Genomic DNA, 25,125 nt, shown 5'->3' on the forward strand with positions numbered 1-25,125 from the left:
TCCTTTTTTTCACCTATTACGCATAATTGCACCTTAAATCTTTTCTCTAAACTGGGATTTTATCTATTTATCATAAACTCTATACATCTACTCCTGATGTGTTAAATGGTACTTGGAAAATGAAACTGCAAGAACCTTCGTACCCATCTTGATTTGCAGTGCTGCAAATTTCCTGGTATAATATATTATGTCTACAGAAAAATACATGTCACTGTTTGAAAGCTGTCCTGAATTTTCTCCTCAGTTTGGAGTATATTCTGTTAAAATTTCAAGCAATAGTGTTGGTGAGCAATAAATTAATTCAATAAATAAAATGGGAGCGGAGATTTTAAAACATTCAAATTTGATACAAGCTTTTGCAGTTTCCTCATTGAGTTTTCAATATGGTGCTCTATTAAGAATGTACCTTCAGCGAAATCCCGCCATGTATTATCAGTTCACAAGGAACATCCAACTGTCTAAGGACCTCTCCACATTAAAGATGTTTCTTCTCTGATACGTTTGACATGGCCTTTCATACATCATTTTCCAGTCACACCTAGATCTGATTAGTGGCTGACTGGTCAGACTCAGGTCTGATAAGTGAGTCGGTGGTTTGATCTAGGCCTGAGCCAGAAGCAAAAACTGGGCTTTTGTTAATCTATAAAATATGGAATGTGATGGAACAGGTTAGAGCGGGAGCATCGTATGTTAAGACAAAAGTCAAGTATTGTTTAGGTCACCACTCATCAGTGGTGCCATCTGACTGCATGTATTAACCTTTTGAGTGTTGCTGATTCTGAGGTAATCAGAGTTTGACATTTGCCTCGACATACAATGCTTCCGCTCTATCTGAGCTTTGAAGTGGTTCAGTCTGAGGTTAGAATCGCATGTAACTGCTGAAAAACCATTTTAGATGAGCAATCCAAGCGTCCCTCTGGAATGCATCAATTGGGCTGGACCACGGTGGTGGACTGGGATGTAAAACGGTCCATCACGATCCTCTGCGGTTCTGTTCAAAAAAAGAAAAGCTCTTACAATGTGGTGGAAAGAATATTAATAATCAGCTTGACTGAATCTCTAGTCTGATATAGGTTTAATGTCATAAACTTGGAAAAAAACAGCCTTGAAACTTAAATTAATTCTTCATCCGAAGAAGTTGGAAAGAAAATCTAAAACAAACGAAAAAATTCTATGAAGCATGTACATAGTTCATCATTATTGCACAATCACAAGTTCAGTGAATTGAATCTCGATTAAAATCAGATTCTACCATTTGAATATGGCTTTGTACCTATGGTACTTCTGATTTCCGGGTTGCTTCATTTTTTTTTGGAGGGGGCCGCTTTTTACAGGGGGAAATTTTAACAGCTGTAGGTACATTAAGAGTTCTTGCAGGAAGTAGTATTATGCGTTCAGTCGCTCAATTGAGTTCTCACAAAGTTATCTGGAAAACATTTCTAGTTTTAAGGATGCTCAGCCTGGAAACGTTTTTTTTCATTGGCCTCAATTTCAGACATTGAGTTGAGAAGAACTCTGCTAATGATGAATTAGTATAGATTTAAAAAAAAAAAAAAAAAAAAAAAAAAAATCTTGCATGCCAGAGTATTATCTCCAACCTTTAATGTTCATTCCTTTTTTTTGATTAACAAAGCCCTACCTAAATTATAATGCAGCAATTCAGAAGAGATCAATAGGTAGCTATAATTCTGCAATTTTTAATCATCTTGTTCAAATTTATCCGTGAAATCATGAAAAAGAATGTGTCAAGTAAGCAATCGTCAGTCAAGGCTGAAAAGTATAAACGAATTGAAGTACAGAGAGACTCAGAAGTTGAGCGTTTTCTTGTTGTAGGGAGGTATCAAAAATTGAAATTTTGCCTTTTTCGAAAATATTTAAAAAAAAGTTTGATACCTACAATTTGCCTCTTTTTTTTACCTCTTATGTTACTCACATTTTGTTTTTGAACTTTTCCTAATGCTGATGCATTAAGGAAATGATAAAAACAGTTTCCAGTCCTGGATTAATTTGCTGTGAAATGCTCTCTAAGCAGTTATATTAACTTCTTCAAACCTGTTACAAAACGGATTTTATTGTTTTTTGACATGCCCAAAAATTTTCCCAAATACTTCAAAAACGGTTTTTTTTTTTCAGTCTTAATATCCATACCATAAGCTCAGATAAACGGACATACTCACCCAGTGAAAACATTGTGCTTCACTGCTTAGTTTTGTCAGTCTGAATTTTTTGTTGAATAAAAACTCTGCCCAAATACCGACTTTGACCGGAGAAGACTTTCCTCCCTTGAACTCGGACCTGAAAAGCCATAGTTGTTGATTGTTGTTTTAAATTAAGTAACTAACTATAATATGCATTGAGTTTTTTTTTTTTTTTTTTTTTTTTTTTTTTTTTTTTTGCAAGAAATCCTTTAATCTTAATCAAACAACGGTAGCAATTTTGTAGCAACATAGTTGTTAGTTAGTTGCAACTAGCAAGGAGGTAGAAGTAGCTTTGATCGTCACCTCAGGAAGACAGATTCTTTTATGCTCGGAGAAGAATTGTGGGAACTTGAAGCTTCATTATACTACCGGATTGTCTGAAGTAAGCTGTGCTGCTCTTAATTTGTATTATAATCTGCCTTTTGACATCCTCTCCATTCTTCGAATTTTCCCATGCTGACTGCAATTTTTTAGTCTTCTCTTTTTCTCATCATTCCTCTCCATGATTTCAGTGATCATTATTTTCAACTTGAGTCTCTCTCTCTCTATTCCTCTGATGGGTGTCTGTGTACGCTTCAAGATCCTGTATTTGCTTTTTCTCTTCAGGTGTTATTTATTTCACCATTTCACCTCTCGTTTAGGATATTTATCAATTAGCACACCACCGACCATCATGGACCATCATCTCAGAAAGCATTTTATAACTGACATGCTGCTTTACATCGTAAAATTATTAAATTGTCGCAATTTTTTCATTATATTTGATTCTTATTACTGAAATTACTTTCTTATTCTCATTGCTTACTCTTCTAATTTTATTGGAAGGATAATGGTAATTTTTCAGGGCCTGAAAATTTGGGAAATTTTTTAATCTTTTTAATTTTGAATTGCGAAATACCTACTTCCTTCATCCCTTTGTTGCTCAAAACTACGTATATTTTATTTTATTAATTCAAAATTGACATTTTATTTGAATAATTTTGGACATATTCTTATTCACTAAGTATGTAGTCAGCAACATAAACAGGAGGTATGCATTTTACACAATTTTAGTGATATACTAATAAATCCGCCCTTGAACATATTTAAAAAGATAAATTGAAGAAATATATTTAACTAACATTAGTTAGTTAGTTAATTTATTATGACGATCAGCAACGTAAGTAGGTCCTCAAGGGCTAAATATATATAAATATATCTAAATCTTTTTAAAAAAATTCTCCAGTAAGCAGTCTTCAAGAGCATAATCTCACTTCTTTGACCTACTTTTCAGGTAACTTGAATAGACCCTTATTCATTCCAGGCACTGGATCGAAAATGTTTATTTTGTCAAAAAGTGGAAGTGGACTCCCATCAGTCTTATTTCTTGTGAATTTTTAAAATCTACGAATTTTCCTTAATTAGCTTGGATTGTAGATGTATCCATATGGTTGCACCAACTTGTCAAGGGGTATCAAGACTCAGGCGGCGGCACAGTGGCCAATGCTCATTTGCTTGGTTTGTTCCATCGCATCTGCAAATTACTCTACTTCAAAGTGAAACCTATTTTCGTTTTTGATGGAGGAGTACCAGTTCTTAAAAAGCAAACAATTGTAAGTACCTACTCATTTACTGATGTTTCAATTTTTTTGTTTTTTGGTTCTCTGCACTTCTTAATGTTTTCATTTTTTAATGTTTGGAGTTTTGCACTTCCCCAGCTTTTATTTTTGACCGTTCAAGTTCGACAACTTTTCTATGTAGGATGTGCAATCAAGTTTTAGCATGTCAAAAATTCAAAAAATATTCTAGTTAAGTATGAAGAAAAATTAACGATCGCAATAAATCCGTTTCTTGTGAGATTTTGCCACAACCAAATTATGTCTCACAGGGGTAGGTTGGGGGGGGGGGAGGGGTTTATTTGGCGCGAAGAACCGTTTTTTTTTTTGCAACACTGAGCAATATGAATTTCCATCTTAAGGCACACCTTGCCTGGTTTCGCTCATTTTAAGAGCTTGGACGTGAGCCGCGTACTAAGGGGCCGTCCCTAAATTACACGAGGCTCCAAAGGGAGGGGGGGGGGGGTTTGCCAGCGTTACGCGGCGTCACAGGGGGTAGGAGGGGCGGTATAGAACGTAGTGTTACTTGACGAGTATAAGTGATTTTTTTTCGAGTTTCTGTAGAATTTTTCGTCAGTTGAAGTTTTAAATGAAGTTTTAAAAAATCTCGAAAATACTCTATGGAGTACTTTCACTTTTCTTCACTAATTGTATATGGAAACACCAATCTATTCCGTAAATGTAAGATGATTTTTCATTATTTTGTATCGATGGGGGGGGGGGGGTGTCTAGCATAGCGTTACGGAGCGTTACAAGGCACAGGGGTGGGGGTTGTCAAAAAATCGCTACTTTAGCGTTATGTAATTTAGGGACGGTTCCTCACATGGGATCGTTCAGCAGTGGTAGCGGCAGACAGCGTCAGTACCGCCTTGCTAAGGGAAAACGCCGTATGAACATTCGAGAGTTGCCAAACCTCTCGGAAAAAGTATATTTAAAAAAGAAAGTAAATAGTATATTTTTGAAGAAAGATTTAAATATTTTTCCTTGAAATTTTCAAGAACCTGCGGTGAAATTGCGAACAAAATTATCTGAAAAATTGGAGGAAAAATATTTTCAAATTTTCCCGAAAATTCGTGATTTATCAAAGGAAATTTGGCAACTCCTGAAGGTTCATACGGCGTTTTTCCTTAGCACGGCAGAGCAGGGGTGCAGTGGTGTGAGGGTGGCGCAGCGTGCGTGAGGAGGCGCGGTCGCGATCGGGGTGTAGTGTAGGACCGGTTCGCTGGGCCACCTAGCTCCACCCTTGTTGCCGGAGTGCAGCAGGTCAAGGTCGTTGATGGAAAGCCTCATGTAAAAGGACTCCCAAAAGAATCTGAACAAAATCTTAAAGAATTTCTCCGACCGTATTTTTTAGGCGCGACCTGTGATAGTGTGCCACGCCGCGTCGCCGCGCCGTCAACGGCTTAGCATTCAGTAATAAGGATTCCATTGCTTCGTCCAAGTCGCCCACACCACCCTGCAACCGCAGCACATGCTATGCTAGGAAAAACGCCGTATGAACCTTCAGGCGTTGTCGAATTCGAATACGAATTTTTTGGGAAAGTTCTCAACAGTTTTTTCCCCGTTTTTAGACAATTGTTCGCAATTTAATCTAAAGTATCCGAAAATCGCAAAGGACAACATGCATCACCTCCTTCTAAATTATATTTCTTATCACGAGGAATTTTGGCAACATTTGAATGTTCATAGGGTGTTTTTACTTAGCACCATCATCTTAGACAACTGCTCTTCGCACGTGTAAGTAGTAGCGTGCTGGGGCCCCCTGAAGTATGCTAGCATCCTTCGTCAAGATCAAGAAAACAACCAACAAGTTTCATCAGGGAATAAAACATCCTAGGGTATTAGTTCCAGAAACTGGGAATCTCTTTTTCTACCGGTTAGAGACCGAATCGTTTTCTTTTTCGGAAATTTTAAGTACGCACTGTTATTAAATTTTATGTTATTGCACCTGAGCCGCCATAATTGCCGCTCTTGAAGACATATTTAAATCCTCAAATCACCACCAGAGAAGCTTCATTGACCAGATAATGTAAACACTGCGAGCGCTTTTGGAACTGAAAATTTGAATGTGTTCCAAAAAAATCGGCTGAAAGATGAAAGTAGATAATTCGATGGTTTTCCCCAACAAATCCTGGGATAGTGGAAGAAAACTGGTCTCTCATCATGGAAATGAGCTCCGGAAAACCAGCTGAAAATCAGGGAATGAGCATAGCATAGTCAAGAATTGACACCATGGTGCCCTAAGATCATGGAAACTATGACCTCAGGCCACCTGCACTTTCGTCCTGTGGTTCATTCCATCGGAAATTTTCAACTGAGCGAAACAGCCTGGAGTATGATTAAGAGCATTTAATGACAGAACTTTTCACGTAGGTTTTTCTGGTAGAGGTCAACTGTTGAAATTGTTTCGGGCAGGAGAAGGGGGAGGCTCTATCCTCGCGAACGAGAGATATGGTGCCGTGCTGAGGAAGAACGCCTTATGAGCCCTCAGACTTTGCCAAATTTCTTTGGATAAATCACGAATTTTCGGGAAAAATTGTGAATCATTTTTCTTGCGATTTCTCAGAGAATTTTGTTCGTAATTTGATCTATAATGTTTGAAAATTTCAAGGAAAAATATTGATAAATTTCTTCAAAAATAAATATTTTCCGATAGGGAATTTGGCAACATTCGAATGCTCATACGGCGTTTTTCCTTAGCGCGGTAGTATGGTCCGGCTTCTGATTTCTTGCGGGTTCCCACGGAGTCGATCATGCGGAACTTCAAAGTCGCATTCAGTGGCGTATCGTTCTTTAAGATGAATCGATTCGTCTGCCATTTAAACCTATAGAAAAGGATCGATTACTAGGGAGTTGGTATTGAGCACCTTAAAAATCGATCCTTTATCTTGGTTTCAAATGGGGAAATATCGATAGCCGATGATCTACGCTTCGCCATTGGTCGAATTATCCTCTTCCTCGAGTCGCGACATCGCTGTAGAAGTGTAGATGCTCTCGGCCAACGCCACGGTCAAAGGACTCAGTGGCGTGGCGTGCTTTCCGATATATCGATTGATCTGTCATTTAAACCTACTGAATAGGATCGATAGACAGGGTGTTCGCAACGAACCCTCGATAATCGATTCTTTACCATAGCTTCAAATGGAGAAATTTCGATAATCGATCATTCACGCCTCGCCACTGAAAGGACTAACACGCCGATACCTTCGTTAGACCTCAATAATGGACAATTGGACCACATTTTCCAACGAGGAACCATTATTTCTGGCTCACTTTAGAATCAACATACATGCCATTGCTTTCCCTATGTAGAAAGGTGATTTTATGGAAGAGCCGGAGATAGTGGTTCCTTATTGTAAAATGTAATCCAATCAGTAGTTGTCGGAAATGTGACATAGATCTCATTCATACCGTGGCCATTCATTGGCCGTGATAGCTATGGTGAAAAATATTTTTTTCCAACACCTTAGTTTGGGTACCTTATAGGGAGAGTATGATCACCGCGGTTACCACCTTTAATTAGCTCAGCTATCTTAAGCTGAATGGGTCCTCCTAGGGCCCAAAAATGGCTGACGTTTCAAGTAACTATCAATAAAAATGACTCAAAAAGTAGTTTTATTTGCACATCGCAATGTGAACTTGACTAAAATACATTATTACGACATATTTACATAGTTTTACGACTAATCGTGTACTATTTTTGAGAAAAATCGTCTTAGTTTACTGAGGCATGGGCAGTTAAGTGCGGTCGGTGATAACCGTCAAAAGTTGGCAATGACCCCCTTCTCATCCTCATAAATCAAAACGAAGCGCCGCCATTTTTTGACCCTAAGTCAGCCGTAAGGCCTAATGTCCATACTCCCCTAGAAAGGTACTCTAACCCTAGCGAGTTGGGAATCTCACAGGAAAGCTCGGAGACTTAAACGCAGCGTTAGAAAAGTGAACGATGGTGGGAAACACTCTGGCCATTGTGCAAACCTCCTCATGTGACCTCCATGGTTGGGAAATGAAACTCACAACTTTGAGGAAGTTAGGTTCTGCGGGCTGATTATTGAAAGTGATAGACAAAGCTATATACGAAGAGGACATTGGGAGTACGGAGCGATCCTATTCGTCGGAACGGGTGGTTGTTATAGACTGAGGGGGAGTGTGATGGACTAACTTTAGGGTCTCCCGTGGGTTGCCTTTAGTTGGTCTATTACCCAACTATTTTGTCTATTGCAGCCTCCCCTTTCCATCAGTAGGACCCCTCAATATCCTTTTTATCTACTTTGTCTATAGCTTTGTCTATCAATTTCAATAATCGGCCCGCTGGGGTTCGGGAAGGTCGTTAATGCTCCTCTCGATCACATTACTGCCTCACGGAAAGACGCATACTCTGCCATACTAAGGAAAAACGCCGTATGAACCTTCCAGGCCCGCCACATCCCATCTCGGGCCCTGGTGCCAGTTTTAAGGTCCGGGCCCCAAGCACGGAGGGGGGGGGGGTCCGAGGGGCATCCTCCGAGAAATTTTAGAATTTATACGACTAATCCTTTTGAAATTCATTTTGAGGCTTCCATAAAGAATTTTTCCATCAATTTCTGCGGAATAATTATGTTTTTTTTTATATATACTTTCAGCACAAAATACTTGCGAATTGTTGCATTCAAAACATCTGGAAATTTTTATTTTTTTTTTTTGGGGGGGGGGGGCATATGATACTATTTTCAGTTCTATGAGGGCCAGGCCCCCTGGACTCCCCCTTCGTTTGTCTATGGCAAGGGAGTTGAGCCATGAGCCATTGAAGTCGAGGATGCCCAGACTGGAGACTCTTAGCATCTGACGACGGAAGAAAATGAAACGCAGTTACCAAAAATATCCCTCTGTACTGAAAATCTTGGAAATAGATAGAAATTTTCCAAGAAGTATACTTCTTTGAAAATTTAAGAAGAATTCTACAGTGCCCCAGCGTGTCTCTGAAAATCTATTCACCTTTTGCGAAATTTTTAGGGTAAATTTTTCACTTTTTCTTACGAAACAAGGGTTGCATGTGAATTCTTAGTGGTTTTTTACGGGTAACACGGGCCCCCTCCGGGGTCCGGGCCCCGGTATCAGGGACCCAGTATCCCCACCCCCTTGTGGCGGGCCTGGAACCTTCAGGCGTTGCCAAATTTCCTCCGGGAAATCACGAATTTTCGGGAAAATTTGAAAATATTTTTCCTCCAATTTTTCAGATAATTTTGCTAGCAATTTCACCTAAGGTTCTAGAACATTTCAAGGGAAAATGTTCGCATTTTTCTTCAAAAGTAACTATTTGCCGAGAGGAAATTTGGCAACTCTCGAATGTTCATACGGCGATTTTTCTTAGCGCGGCAGTATTGGAGTACAATTTTAAAGATGAAAGATATGTTTTACATTTATTTAGTAAAACCCTCTCTAATTTCCTGGAGGGGGCCGAGTGGATTTCGGGGAGCCCCCCCCCCCCCCTTATTCCGCCCATGAACAGGAGTCTGTGTTTGACGAGTCACCACCGAGATCAGTGACACGAGATGTCGGTCATGCGAGAAATGGGAGAAGAATCGTCGGGCAGTGGCGAGGCGTGAATGATCGATTATCGACATTTCCCCATTTGAAGCTATGTTAAATAATCGATTATTAAGGTGTTCGTTGCGAACACCCTGTTTATCGATTCTTTTCCATTGGTTTAAATGGAAAATCAATTGATATATCGCAAAGCTTGCCGCGCCACTGTCGTCGGGGCGGGGGTGGAGGAGGGGGTTGCGGTGCCCGAGGTGGCCGAACTATTACGCGCGCGATGACCAAATCAATGGTACAAGACGGACTTAAACCAATCGTAAGGTCACGGTGGCTTTTGTGCAATATGGCTCTCCGCCTGCAGTCATTGATCCTCAGGGCCGCATCGCCACCCACGACAAAAACAAGCAGACCTGATCTTGGAATTGATTTGCTATGCCGTGAAGGAGGAGCAAAAAAGAAAAGACGGAAAAGAAGTCAAAATGTTAAAATCCAGAATATCAAGCAGAAAGAGTTTAGCTGCAATGAGAATCTACTATGAAGCAGTAGTAGGAGTGTTCTTTGTGAAATTTACAATAGTTCTCAGTGAGCTGTATACTTGAAATTCAACTCCCCTTTCACATTTGCTACGTACAAATTTCGTCGAAGTGATGACGTGTTTGTCGATATGATTACTTCGTTAACGATCGATAACATCAACAAGACTCGACTTAAAAAAATCATGCACAGTTAGAAAACAAAACTTCAAATTATCCTCACTATTAATGAACAAGTCGTGACAGTGGCGTAGCTAGGAATTGGGAATTCTTTAAGGGGAGGGGGGGGGGGTCCGTGACGGTAAATGTACGTTCCTGATAATATTTTATGGCTTCCCTCCAAAAGTAAAAAAAAAGAGGTACAATTAACGAGGCTAAGGGGGGTCCAGACCCCCGGACCCCCCCCCCCCTCCTTGTATACGCCACTGACAGTCTTGATCATAAATTAATGGGTCAAGCGCCACCTCGAAACATCTAGAGTTCCGCGAGTCATATTTGGACCTTATTTTGCAATTAGGAACCACTATTTCTGGCTTATTTTAGAAACAACATATATGCCATTCGTTTCCGTATGTAGGAACATGCTTCTATGGGAGAGACAGAGATAGTGGTTCCTTTTTGCAAAATTTAATCCATTCGTTTTCTCTTCTTTCTCTTTTTTCCAAGTAAAATTGTATTAGCAGGCCAATGGATTTGATACGCACTATTTTTTTCATAGAATATGTCTCGTAGTAGTTACGTTATATTTAAATAAAATTCCTTCCAAAAGAAGAAAAAAAAGGAATATGCCGAAATGAAAACAATTTATTGAGGATTAAAATTTGAATGAAGTCGTTAAAAATGATAAACGTGGAGCCATCGTGTCTTCCTGGAGGGAGGAAAAATCCAAGCTCTTGGAAGAGTAATTCCCACGGTAGGTATACCGCTCCGGTCAGCCGCAATCCCGTTAATGAGAGCGTAATAAATTAGTGTAAATTAGCGGCTCCTGGGCAATTATGCATGGGGTTTGTTTTAATTCCGCGAGTGCGCAACTCCGGAACACGGGACAGAGACAGGCGAGGGAACTGGATGTAAAATCTGATGATACAAGAAAATTGATGTTAGGTTGTCTCATCGTCCCGAAATCAATCTGGTTTTAAACGAGGGCGGGTTTTATTCAGTTGCAACCTGCGCTTATGTACATACAGTTACATGCAGGGTGTCTACTGGTCCGGGAATCCGTAAATAGTACTGATTTTTTTAGAGACGCTCCGGAAGTACTGAAAAAGTACGGAATTTCTGCAAAAAAGTCCGGAATTTTTCGCTTCACACCACGCGTGTCTTTTAAGACAGCCTGGAAAGTAAGCAATCGTTTGCGCATTGATTCTCAGTGCAGAGGTTGCTAGGTAGATTGCGATGTGCAGTCAGTGTATCTTCTTCACCAATGTGCTTCGAATTTTGTGGCTAAGTTATTTTTGTCGCGATGCGCGCCACAGGGTTGCCACAGTCAGGGAAAACCGGGACTTGTCAGGGAATTTTAAAAAGTCAGGGAAACACGGGAAATGTCAGGAAAAATGACGAAAATGTCAGGGAAAATGTGTTAAATAACTTTTATTCACTTTCTAGAATGGGTTTGAGATTTCGAACAACAAATTTTGCCTGAAAACTATTTTCAATTATGCACTTTTAACCATCTGTTACATCTTCAATTGTCAGGAAATTCCACCAAAATGTGTCAGGGAAATCAGGGAAATGTCTGGGAAATTTATTTTCTAAATTCTGTGGCAACCCTGAGTTGACTTGTTTCTATGAAATTAATAAAGTAAGGAGCAGAGATTTTGAAACACGACATTGGAAACACGTGTTTTTTTTTTAGCCATCAAAATGGAGTTTTAGTCCGGTTCGAAGTTCAATGCTGTAGGTTACACTCCCCGCTTGGCAAATAGTGATATTATTTCAATGAGGAATTGCAATTTGACTCAATCTGACGATCAATACCTGAATGAAAAAGGTTCACGCGTTCCTACCATTTGCAGTGAAATTAATGTCAAAAGATGATCGTTTATAGTTCTACGCGTGCAGATTGTCAAAACGTGAGAAATTATTTCAGTCAAGGAAAACCTCTAGGAAAATGGGGGAATTTTTCCCCGCCAAGTCTTTACACTAGGGTGGGTTGAATTTTTTTTTGTTTTGTTCGAGTCATTTGCGGCCAGTTTGGCTACTTTTTTAAGGTAAAAATGATGAACATTCGTCCAAGTCGCATTAATTTTTTTGAATTCTCTGAGGTTCCAAATCGAGCATTTTCATTTTCGTCTCCTCTAATTTCACCATGTTTTCGTAAGTTTTACCTCGTAATTTTTCATGAACAAAATGTGTGTGTGACGGCTAGTGAAAATATTCAATTCCACGCCCCAGAGGTTTTTTGAAATTGATTTGAATGCTTAAGAATTCAATTTGCTGAAAAATACAAGATCTCGAAAATGTTGGTTTCCTCAACTGACACTTACTAAAAAACGACTATTCTCGAAAATACTCTTTCCGATGTTTTTTTAAGCCCATGGAAAAACTGCAACGAAGATTGTCGATAACCTGAGGTTCCGAAATTCGATTATTGACTTGAGCTGAAATCGCGTTTTCGGGCGATAAGACAAGTCCAGAAAGACACGAGTGACATTTCTCTGACCACAAAATCTGGCAATGCGTCTAAAAGCACAACTTGAAGCACAATTTTACGTGGTTAGCACAGTTTTTTCAATAATATTTCCAAAAACTCTTTTTTATGTTTCAATGGAGCCACATACGCAATTGTGGTGTGTCGTCCTCATCGCAAATCGCGCATTTTACCGATCCAAGTGGCACGCGAGGCACAAAAGCTTGCCATTAAATATCTACATGGACGTATTTCTGCCAAACAGAACTACGTGCATTATGACGTGAGCTCTGTTATGCATGTATTCTTATGGGTATCGGGGCTCATGCCTCAATGCACATAGTTCCGTTTGGCAGAAATACGTCCAAATATGTGTCCACGGCCACAACTTTTTGCACAGTTTTCCCGCAAAAAGTTTGCACAAATCCTTTTCCCCCCTCCAGCAACTTCGCCACGCTCGCAGCCGCAACGAGTCGCATTCATAGCGAATCGCCTTTTTCGCCAATCGAAGTTATAGGTAAAGAATGAAAATGCGTGCCACTAAAGGTCTAAACATATCTCGTATGGTTTATTATAAGCAAATTTTAAAATAATAAGGTCTACATAACATGCGCGTCAAGCAACCCGCGTTTGTTGGTGCGCCTACTTTTCTGCGCTGGCGTTAAAGTCTCTGAGGTGACTCCTGAATTTTGCCGTCTTGACAATCTCTCGTGACGTTCAGCATGAGACAATTTTTTAAGGGTAAGGTCTCCATGCGTCAAACAACTAACGTTTATAGGTACACTTACTTTTCTGCGCTGCGCTGAAGTCTTTATCACGTGAGGATTTTTCCTGAAAACTTGAGTTTCTTCCAAAAATCCGGATTCCTCTAGAAAAACGCAAAGATTTAGCAGCAACGCGAACCAAAGTATGTTTTTATTCATCCATCCTTGACGTACATTTATCGAAGAGCTAGGTACAACAGTACGTGAATGCATGTCTATAATACAAGGTAAATTGAGATTAGATTGAAAGATCGCAGATGTCGAATGTTTTGGTCATTATGCAACACTTTTCGAGTTGAAAAATTATCGAAGGAGATTTGATAAAATGATCTAATCTGCTAAACTGCATGCGTTTAAATGGGAAATGCCGCCAGATGACGTCACTAGGCGGCGCATTTGCCCTCTTTTAAATCTATTTTTACTCTATTTCCCACAGCCCAAAAAAATTATAAAAAATGCTACAAAATCAGCTCTTTAGGCACTTTCAGATGAAGTGATAAGAAATTTGCGTGCAAATTCAATTGTCAGGGAATCCACCAAAATCTGTCAGGGAATTTAATTTTCTAAATCCTGTGGCAACCCTGAATTGTTTTTCATTTTTTTTTTTTTTAATAAAGTATTTTGCGAAAGTTACTGTAACGTATAGTTTCAGTATTTTCTCTGCTGTTTTTCGCTTGGATCAGTCTGACAAGGAGGGGCCGGCCCCCCGGTGAAACTTGAGAGAACTGGGGCCACGGGAAACAATTGTGAGAATTCCGTAATTATTTCATCGTCGGAGCCGGAATTGTCGGCGCTGAGTCCGGGTTCTCACGGCGCGGCGGTAGCGGTGGCGACTCTTGATAAGTCGACAGCCGCGCCGCTCGTCAAAAAATTATAATAAAGATAGCACGCAGATGAGCCCTGATTGTGGCCCCGGCCCCTTGGTCGGCGATAAAGGGAACGAATCGAAAACGCATCTGAAAAAGCCGCGGTTCTCACGGTTCCACCCGCGCAGGCCGCGCGCCGCCAAGCCTCCTCGCCATCGCTCTGGCGCTAACCTGAGCCCGAACGCGGGTCCTAATGAGTTATGACGACAAGTGCTCGGCGGATCGCTCTTTTAAGGAGATTCAAATGGGTCAGCTCTCGATCGCATTTCTGAAACGGCGCACACTGGATCTAGAGTACCTATATTGAGAGAGTTTGGCCACTGGGGTTACCACCTCTGATTGGCTCAGCCATCTTAGGCTGAATGGAGCCTGGACCAAAAATGGCGGACGCCATAAATTAATGTAATGCAAAACGACTCAAAATGTAGTTTTCTTTGCTTATCGTAACGAAAAATTTACTCAATGCACTATTGCGACATCTTTACATATTTTAAGGCTAATCGTGTGCAATTTTTGAGAAAAATTATCGTAGATGTAGTAAGGTTGGCAGCAAGTGCGGTTGGTGATAACCGTCAAAAGTTGGCAATGACCCCCTCCCATCCACAAAAACCAAACAAGCACCGCCATTTTGGGTTCTAAGCTCTCCATGGGCCCAGTGGCCATACTCTCTCAATATAGGTACTCTAACTGGATCGCGTCAATCGGGGAGGTCGGACATGAAATCAGGGTTGCCACAGTCAGGGAAAACCGGGACTTGTCAGGGAATTTTAAAACGTCAGGGAAAACCGGGAAATGTCAGGGAAATGACGAAAATGTCAGGGAAAATGTGATAAATAACTTTCATTTGCTTTCTAGAATGGGTTTGAGATTTCGAACAACAAATGCCTGAAAACTGTTTTCAATTATGCACTTTTAACTTTGTTGAAGTTAACTTTGTTGAGTTGACTTGTTTCTATGAAATTAATAAAATAAGGCGCAGAGATTTTGAAACACGACGTTGGAAACACGAGGCCGGACATGAAATCAGGGTTGCCACAGTCAGGGAAAACCGGGAAATGTCGGAGAATTTCCAAACGTCAGGGAAAACCGGGAAATGTCAGGGAAATTATGTTAAATCACCCTCCTTAGCTTTCTAGAATGGGTTTGAGGTTTCGAACAACAAATTTTGCCTGAAAACTATTTTCAATTATGCTTTCTAAACCATTCATCGCATCTTCAATTGTCAGGGATTTTCACCAAAATGTGTCAGGGAGAACCGAGAAATGTCAGGGAATTTCAAAAAGTCAGGGAAAACCTGGAAATGTCAGGGAAAATGACGAAAATATCAGGGCAGGGTGTCTAAAAGCCTGGAATTTACGGAAAGTGCGGAAATAGTACCGATTTTTCAAGGGGGCCCGGAAGTACTGAAAAAGTGCGGAAATTCCGCAAAAGGCCCGGAATTTTTTGTTTGTTTTTTGGTCATTTTTGTCTCAATTTGTGCGAGAAATTCAATTTTTTGTAATTTTTCGAATCTCGTCAAATGGAGGTACTGAAAAAGTACTGAATTTTTTGGGAATGTACTGACAAAGTACTGTAAAAGTACTAATTTTTGGCTCGCCTGTTGTAGTAGACACCCCGCAGGGAAAATTTGTTAAATCACCCTCATTTGCTTTCTAGAATGGGTTTGAGGTTTCGAACAACAAATTTTGCCAGAAAACAATTTTCAATTATGCCTTCTTAACCATCCGTCACATCCTCAATTGTCAGGGAATTTCTCCAAAATGTGTCTGGAAAATCAGGGAATTTCAGTTTCTAAATTCTGTGGCAACCCTGACAATTTTTAACCAAAACTGCAAATTTCGATGTTTAATTCGTCAAAGTTTAAATTTTAAGAGGTGCCTCTTGGAGAAAATTACACGAGGAAACCAACGGAACCACCTTTAAAATCTCCAAGTTTTGATTGAACGAAGTTATAAGCTTTTAAAGTCTCCAAATTTTGACCGGCTTCTCCTATTGACTCGATCCACTGTGCGGCGGCTATCTTAGCGACTACGCGTCGAGTCGCGTCAATCTCTGCATCTTGCATCTCGGACTCGGGTGGAGAAAATCAATCGAGTCATAAAATCGCCGTGCTAAGCAAGGACTCCGTATGAGCGTTCGACCATTGGCAAATTTGAGGTATTGGGGCAGAAGGGGCATATCTCGGTTGCGGTGTTTCAGAATTCTGAAACTTGTTTCATCACCCGTCGTCAGTGGTCGTCTGATTAATCAACGAGCTCATTGTTGCGCGATTCTTAAGGTTCAGTTACACGATCAAATTGAGCCATCAAACTGAAGCTCTGATTGATGGAAAAAGACCTGAGGTGAGGATGCGACCAATGAGAGGCCCAATTTGATGGCTCAATTTGATCGTGTAACTGGACCTCTATAGTTTGGCTTCATATCCTTGTTAGTATGACAGGCGCCAAATTATGAAGAATTCCGCCCATTTCCCCTCCACTTCATTAAAAGGCCCAAGGCATAAGGAATAAGTTGCTGGAATGTGCAAAGACCGCATGCAATTGCAAGAGGGTCCGTTTTTTTAGTGAGACGTCTTGTGAGGCCGCACAACTCGCCCCACGCTCAAACAATACTTTTGCTACAGGATCATAATGAACCACCAGACAAGGTACAAAGTTAAGCATTTTGGTAGCAAACAGTTCTCCTTCATTTCGTGGATATGCGCAATTTTACCGACTTTGAAGTCAAAATAGTTGCATGACTCGTTTTACATCTAACTTTTCTACCGTGCGTTAAAGTCTCTGAGTCAGAGCGGAAAAGAGACAAAGCTCTTTTTCATTGTTGTGGATTTGCGAGAAAGTTTTGTCGCTTCATACTTGTGACCGGACCTGTAAGAAATCTAGTAATAATATCTAATATCTCTGAATATCTCCTAAATACCTCCCGGAAGAAAATTTCCGAAACTTTGAACTTGGCGTGAAAAACGATCGCTGGAAGCGCCTGCGAAACAGAAGAGATACTTCAAGCATTGCGTTGTCTTCCCGATATCTTGTCTCTCAGCTCTCAGACTCGTGAACCGCGCTAATGAACCATCGATCGATTATCGATATATCCCCATTTGAGGCTGTCGTAAAAAATCGATTGTTAAGGTGTGCGTTGCAAACACCCTGTCTATCGATTCTTTTCCATAGGTTTAAATGGCAGATCCATCGATTTATCGGAAAGCACGCGCACGCCACGCCACTGTAATGCATCACTAGACAAGGTACTAAGTTAAGAATTTCGCTACATGTTTCTTATCCAAAATTTCACGTAAAACACGATTCGCGCAAAGAAAATCACCGAAATCAACTCCTAACCAAGATAATTATCGTTTCTTGACGCGTGAATTCGAACCTCCCGCTCATGAAAACGCAATGGTCTACGTAAGTCAAATCGCACTGTAAACGTCACGATGACAGTCTCTGCGATATGAAAATCTGCCAACCTCAAGCTTGATGCTTTGGCTCAGCTGTAGCAAATTGTTTACACTTTGAACAATAAAGGGTGGGAAAGGAACAATGCTCGATAGAGAAGCCTGCCAAAACCGTTATAAGGCGTGATTCGACTCACGTAGAGTATTGCGTTTCTTGTGATCGGGCAATGCAAATTTATTTTAATCAGTGTTAAGTAAAAACGTTAATATCTTAGTTAGGAGTTAATTTGCGTGGTTTTCGATGCAAGGATCGTGTTTTACGTGAAATTTTGGTTGTGAAGCATGTATCAGAATGCTAAAATTCGTACCTTGTCTAGTGGTCCATTTTTCATTATTACAACAGTGGTTCGGAGCTTTAATTTTAATATCTGTGTAGTTTCAAAATGTATTTGTGATTATTCATCGTCAATTAATGCGGATACTTTACCTATTTCAGGCCGCCAGACGTTCTCAACGAAGCAAAGCTGATGAGATTGCCGCTAAACTCCGAGAGCAAATTTTGAAAAACTTGATCCAGCAACGGGCTGTTGGCCATGCGTCTGGCAGTAGAGAAGTCGCGCCGAGCATACCCTCTCATCTCCTCAATCAAAAAGAGGATGACATGTTTGAATTGCCACCTGTGCCTTCAACTTCAAAGGAGTAAGACTTCTCAACCTTTCCCTCAGCCAAATCAAAGATGCTTAAGCTTTGTAGAAGTTCATGCTCACATGGACTAAATTTTGCAATTTGGAACCATAAATTCTAGCCCGGTTTAAGAACAACGTATGTGCCATTCGTTTCCCTATGCACATAAGTGTTTCTCAGAAGAGCCAGAATTTATGGTTCCGAATTGCAAAATGCAGTCCACATCATATTCGTCGGCTCTTACCCTCAATTTTGAATTATTCGCATCTCGTATCACGCATCTCGTAATTTTGCAGACTGCCATTCGATAGGGGTCCAGAATCAAGATGTTCAGTCTAATCAAGGCCAGAATAGACTTTAGAAGAGGTACCTAGTCATGTCTTGAGTGGTAAAGATTCCATTCTAATTGAAAATGAACTTTGATTTTTTATGAAAAGGCCTACTTTTCAAGGAACTTTTTTTGACCTAATTATTTTGACTACTCCTGAATTTAAAAGTAATTTCGGCTTGTTTTGTGAGATATCTTCGGTATTTTTACCATTCAATGAACGTAGTACCTAGATGAACAAATTTACTTAAAGATGAATCTGAATCCTACCAGCAAACCTTTACGAGACCTAATTGCTAAAACCTGAAAATATTTATCAGTATAAGGGACCCTTCCCTAGCACCATATATTTTAAAAGAAAGAAAACCACGTAAATCTGATGTGCAGCTTGTTCTTTGATTTTCACACATTTGGAAGATTATTCCCTGGAAACTTGAGGTATGACCTTGCTTGCTTTTTGAAATAAAATGAAATGAAGGAAGATATTTTGTTAAAGCACAAGTGCAGTGCATACTGCATATGCCCAGACTTAAAACCTTAATTTATTTTTTGCATTCAGATGTTTTAATAAGCTGAAACCTAATTTTACAGAGAAGAACCTGAAGAGGAAGAAGAGGAGTTCAAACCAATGTTTTCAACAAATCAACTGCAGAAAATTGATGTGAACAGTAAGGAATTCAAAGCATTGCCTGCAGATATGCGACATGATATCCTGTCCGAAATGAAGGAGCTTAGAAAGCAGAATTCTTGGAGACACATCAATGAAATGCCTGATGTGAGGATTCTATTTTTGAAAATAATTTTCTCCTTTTTATTTTATCCATCATTCATTCAACTTCTTTTCTATCCATCTTAAAGCTCTGAAAATATTATGTTCCCCGAAAATGCGTGGTCATGTACCATGAAAAAAGAAAAAGAAGAAAGTGCATCAAAATTATTGTCTGTAGACTTGATTCCAACTTTCTACATTAGTATCCTTAAATTAGTTTGTCTTGTAATGCATAGAGATGCTATATTGTCACTAGCAGAGCACTCGAGACTATCACAGACTTTGGGCACTCTTCAAACTGCCTTAAATAATAAAGAGGCTTTAAGTAAAAAATAACAAGAAGGGTATGGTCTCCGCACGATGATAGTTTTCTAGCAAATGCAAAAATATTTTATCCCTTTAAAGTTTTTGATCACCCGGAATTATGTGTTCTTAGTTTTATATTTGATTTGTCCTGTTAGAATAAGATTTTTCAGCACCAGAATTTTATTATGTTTTAATTTTTATGCATTTTCTTCTTAATTTAGTTATTTACCTTTTTTCTGAGTACTATTTTATTTGGTAAATTATTTTTTTCCCCCAGAGTGGTGATGACTTCTCAGGTTTTCAACTCGGAAGACTTATGAAACGGCGCAACATTCAGGTCTCTTTAGAAGAAGCAGCCAAGGAAATGGGCGGGAGAACACTAAGTTTGAATGAAATGCAAAAAATGTTCGAAGAAGATGGGATTATCACAGATGCAGAAGTCACTCAAAGGATTGCATCAGATTCCAGCACCCGCTTTGTTTATATCCCAGGTATATTTTCATTTAGCTCGTTTTTCTTCATCTAGGAATCGAGCTTTTACAGTATTGTTACATTAATAATGAGCAATTTTTGTTAGGAATCGCTGAAAGGTGTCCATGAATCATAATTTTTAATTATGAGAGGAATTTAAAGTCTCCCATCAGATGTTACTTGCTGTGGAAGAACTTAGTATTAGACATGTATAATCAATCAATATGTTTATCAGTTAGCAATTTTAATCATGAGTTGGTAGACTTGCAGTAGAAGATCTTTGGATTCTTAATAAAATAACCATACAGTACAGTAAATTGTAACTGTTGAGAAAACCGCAAGTAGCAGAAAATATTAGGCATGGAAAGTGATTTTTGAAGGTAGACTATTACAAAAAAGTCCTCAGTTACAAAACTTTGCTCTGTTAAAAAATAATTGCAGAAATTAGTAAATAGAATGGAAAAGTGTGCCTAGAATTTTGATGGAACATTGAATTTTCCTTCTCTTAGCCACTACTTTTTCAGGTACCTGATTTATTTTTTTTCTACCTTTCAATTCGACCTCCTTACCCGAACAGTCCAAAAGACTGTAGTATATATGACGGAAAATATTTTAAGAACTCAGTAGTACCATAGGTAGGGGTTTTTATTTGAAGGAAGTTGAAGAAGACTAACTTAAGCTAAAAGCAATTTTCGTTTACATGGTGAAAAATTATGTGGCAATTTTTAAGTTGTCAAAACATTAACTTTGCTCTTTTGTTTTTAAATTTTAACAGTCGGTCTTCAAGCCTTACGTAAGTAACCAATGACCTTAAGTAAATGTGTTTAAAAACGAGCTTTCTGCTTCTTTGCTTAGTCATTTCATGTATGATTTTAAATTTCAATCCATTCTCAACCAAGAGTTGCCATCCTTGAAGCTGATTTTAATTTTTATCACATGCCTTTCTCACTTTCGAATATGAAAAATGAAGTCTATTCAGTTTTCCTCCTTTGATATGCTAATTTGTGAATGGCCTTCATCATTTTATTTAATTTCTTTAAAACGAAACAGCTATAATGTTTATACCAGTCATTGCCTTTATTTTCTTTTTGCACCAATACTTTGAGGTTTGCATTATGTGGGAAACTTTTTGTCTTAAGAAGCTTCCTTCCTTCTTGAAAGTTGAATTTCTTCGAATTTCTTACTTTCCTGAAAATGGTCCTGTGTTTACTAATGTTTATAGTTGGCAAATCCTTCGATTTCATTTAATAACTTAGATTAAAAAAGGGTAATGTGTTTTGTCCAGCTTCTGTTTGCACTTTGTGTCCACTGTTTTGTTCACCTCTGTGTACATATTTTTTTGTCAGCTTCTTGAGGTTTTAATGGACCACTAGACAAGGTGCGAATTTAAGTGTTATGGTTTATGTCTTCTTATCAAAAGGTGATGTAGAACACCATCCGCATAGCATAAATTACTGAAAGTAACTCCTAACAAAAATATTAACGTTTTTTAATACATAAATTCAAACTTCCTGCTCATAAAAAAAACCATAATCTACCACAGTTCAATCGTACCACAAACCTGCAACCTCAATATCGGTTCTACAGCTTAATTATTGTACGTTGTGTATGCTTTGAACAACTTAGGGGGTGAAAGGGGCACTGGTCAGAAAAAAAATAAGTTAAAAAAAAAATAATGCAAAGAATAAAAAAAAAATAATAATAAGGAGAGGAGGGCACTGTTCATTGAAAAGTCTGCCAAAATCTTCGAAGAGCGCACAATTTGATTCAGTTAGACCAATGTTTTTCATGTGAGCAGAAAATTCAAAGCTTTAGTAACCAATGCTAGATGAAAACGTCATTATCTTGGTTCATATTGAATTTCATTAATTTTTGTTGCGCAAACGGAACCATGGATCCCATGTGATTCTTTGCGTGGAATTCTGAAGAGGAAACTTATATTCGAATGCTAAAGTATTAAAAAATTTTGAATAAAATTTATAGAGATGACAAACTATATTTATAAGCAAATAACTCTGGTTTTAGCTTTACAATCTGATAAGGTAAAAAGGTGGGAAGTCACTCATTGTTTCAGATTTTTTTCAACATCCCAAAGTCTCCAAGGAAACTTTTTTTTTTTACAGTTTGGCACTTTCCCCTTTGCTTAGGAACAAATATAGTGTATATTTTTTAAAGAAATTTTCATTTTATTATTTATAGTTTACTTTAAATTTGATCTTCTTAATGAAGTTTATTGCTATCATAAATTTACGAATACCGACCAATTTAGTTTATGATCTATCAATGGGAATATAACGTTTTCTGTACATTTTCACTTATAAAATTAATATTTGTCCTAAATATATACGAAACATCTAAGAAACGGAGAGTTCTTGAATACACGAAACTGTTATTTATCAATCTGTCAATATAAGTTACTTTCAGTCAATGCTTGTTGTAACAGTCTCTATTTTTTTGCTTCAGGAGGAAAAATTCCAGCAGAAATGCTTTTGAATGAGCCTGGTCCATCAAAAAGTAAAAAAGATGACTACGAGGAAGATGTAAAGGAACCTGAAATGACGATCAAAAAAGAAGAAGACCCAGAGGTCATCAAAATGATAGAGGAGATTGAAGATGAATTTGCAGCGGAGTCTGACGAAGACTACATTTCAATGAAATCAGAAAGTCCAGAACCACCCAAACCGCAAGATATCAGTGATGATGAATTAACTCAAGCTCAAATTTATGAGATTCTTAAAGAAACCAACAGTGTTCCTAGTGCAGGTACTTCAAACAGAGGAGTCAAGCAGGATAAATCTCTGACCTCAGTTGAAAATGAGCTTGCCAAGATGTTCGCTGTTGATACAAAAGGCAAAGATGAACAAAGGAATGAATTAAATTTTGAAAACAAATGTGAACATGATGTCCTAGCTGTGTTTGAGGACGTTCCTGCTAAAAATGATAGCTCAAAAACTAAGCCGAATATTCAGATCCTTAATAATGCTATGGAAGATAAAGTAGGCTCCAAATACAGTGCACCTGGTTCAAGTAATTTTGCAAGCACAAGAAGTGAGGTAAATGTGAAAAAGGTTGGAATCAGCTCGAGTACTGATTGCTCATTCAACATCTTGAAGAGTCCAAAAAAGGAAAAAATGAGTCCTAAAAAAGAAAAATCGGTGGTTGATATGTACGATGAAGATAGTAGCTCTAATGAGTTTATTGATGTAGCCGAGCAAAAGTTAGCATCAGGAAACTTAGTCCTTCAATTTGATAAAATATCTAGGCAAACTTCCTTTCCAACCAACGGAGAAAATGGTATGAGCAGTCATTTTAGTCCAAAAAAGGAATTGTTGAGTCCTAAGAAAGAGAAGATGAGTCCCTCAAAAGAACAACCTCTCGTAGAAATGTCCGACAGCGGTAGCAGTTCTGAAGAGTTTCTTGAGGTTGAAGAGCAAAATGAAATGAACTCGTTCTATCAAAAGAGTAAACTGGACGAGTTTGTTCAAGAAAGCATGAAGAAAGAAAAAGAGACACCAAGTTTTGAAATTGTGATCGAACCATCCAAGTGCCAAATAGACGATTTATTTGCAGACGTGTTTCCAGGAGTAATTCCTTCAAGCAGCAGCTGTAAAAAGAGCATCCAAAATTCCAGTGAAGACAAAAACTCATCTGAAGCCAACTTAGAAGCTAAAAACAGCCTTGGTAGTAAAATTTTTAAGTCTGAAAACATTGACGCTGAAGAAAGTGAGGTGTCAAAAGAAAATAGTAATAGTTTTGCTGAAAACAAAGACTGTGAGACTAGCACAAATTTAATAACCAGAAGGAACAACTCTCCCTCGAATGAAAAATTGAATAATGAAGGTGATGGTGAAAGCAACGAAGTGAATACTGTCAACTCTGAAGTAGAAAGCCAAAAAGTAGCTGTAGCTGCAACTTCCGCAGACAAAGGAGTTGGCGCCGATAACTGCCCCGCTAAATCTCTTTCAAAAGAGGATGATCCCAGTCGAAAAGCTCATGATGATGCTGGAACTGGCTCCCATGAACAAAAAACCGATCCGGAGCTTGACATGCTCAGTCAGTTGAATGCACTTGCTAGGAAAAATTATGCAACTCCTCCACAGAAAGATAAATCAACTCCTGCGTCAAGCAACCCTCCTGGAAAAAATCCATCTGAAAAAGGGGTGATCCCTCCTCAAGCGGAAGAGACTGTACCCATCAGTGAATATACAGAGCCCACACCAATAGAAGATGAAGGAGATGCTGAATGGAATGAGTCCGATGCCATAGCAGCTCAAGAGGGAACATCCTCCCAATATTTTGATCCAGACACTTTGAAAAATTTACAGGTAATTTATTTTAGTTTCCTCAAGTAGATGTAAAAATATGGGGGTCAGTACGATCTCTAGATCTACCTCAGGCTGATAATTGAAATTGATACACCAAGCAATCGACAGAGAAGACATAGGGTGAAGCGAACCTATTGGTGGAAGTAGGTGGTTGCAATGAACCAAAGACATAAAGATAGAGCACTAAAAGAAAAAAATAAGGCCACCTTTTCGATTGGCTAGAGGATCGGCAGGGAAATCGGGACAAGTTTGAAATTCAAGTATAGGGCGGGAACTGAATAAAATTGCGTAATCAAATTATTCTACGTTGATTCCTGATTAAAGTCACTTACCCTCATATGTTTTTTAACTTGAGATTATTTATGATCATCAACCAATTAATCTCATTTGGGAGTAATGATCATCTGGGACTGTAACGGCCTTTAAAACGGCGGGACCACTATGAGCAACAAAAAAATGAACTTTATGTGAGATCCTCGCTTGTCACCCAGTCGAAGTAGGTTTATCATAAAAAGTCACCCTCCCAACTTCATTGATTGGCTCGTTTTAGGCATTTAAAACGAGTTTAGAGTAAAAAAATGTGCAAAAATCAAGAGGACAAGTTCAAATCAAAGAGCTTGATGCAAAAACGGCTTTTTTCGCCCCCCCTTTGGAAGTTCTTCAGACTTTGTCTATTGATTACTCATACTTGAGCGCTTCTTTTCCCAAATTTTCAGACTCCCAAAAAATTTTGGGGGGGAGCT

General features: G+C 38.9%; 1 protein-coding gene and 1 long non-coding RNA gene across 3 annotated transcripts in view; one reads left to right on the plus strand and one right to left on the minus strand.

Annotated features, from left to right (window-relative positions):
- Positions 1–25,125, plus strand: part of mus201 (rad2 superfamily protein mus201) — a 34,260-nt gene that overhangs the window by 427 nt on the left and 8,708 nt on the right. Inside the window, exons 2-7 of one of the 2 annotated variants that reach the window (XM_019055904.2) lie at positions 3,615–3,790; positions 17,996–18,198; positions 19,103–19,286; positions 19,864–20,077; positions 20,833–20,850; positions 22,521–24,382. In XM_019055904.2, coding sequence (XP_018911449.2) covers positions 3,615–3,790; positions 17,996–18,198; positions 19,103–19,286; positions 19,864–20,077; positions 20,833–20,850; positions 22,521–24,382 — 2,657 coding nt within the window. The remainder of the gene's footprint in view (positions 1–3,614; positions 3,791–17,995; positions 18,199–19,102; positions 19,287–19,863; positions 20,078–20,832; positions 20,851–22,520; positions 24,383–25,125) is intronic. The other variant, XM_019055912.2, reaches the window with a different exon arrangement.
- Positions 9–13,688, minus strand: LOC140223833 (uncharacterized). Its single transcript, XR_011899115.1, has 3 exons — positions 13,264–13,688; positions 2,178–2,295; positions 9–991 (listed from the first exon to the last, which is right to left on the minus strand). It is a non-coding gene; the product is annotated as an uncharacterized lncRNA (long non-coding RNA).

Source organism: Bemisia tabaci, chromosome 1 (assembly GCF_918797505.1).
Source record: "Bemisia tabaci chromosome 1, PGI_BMITA_v3".
Classification (NCBI taxonomy): domain Eukaryota; kingdom Metazoa; phylum Arthropoda; class Insecta; order Hemiptera; family Aleyrodidae; genus Bemisia; species Bemisia tabaci.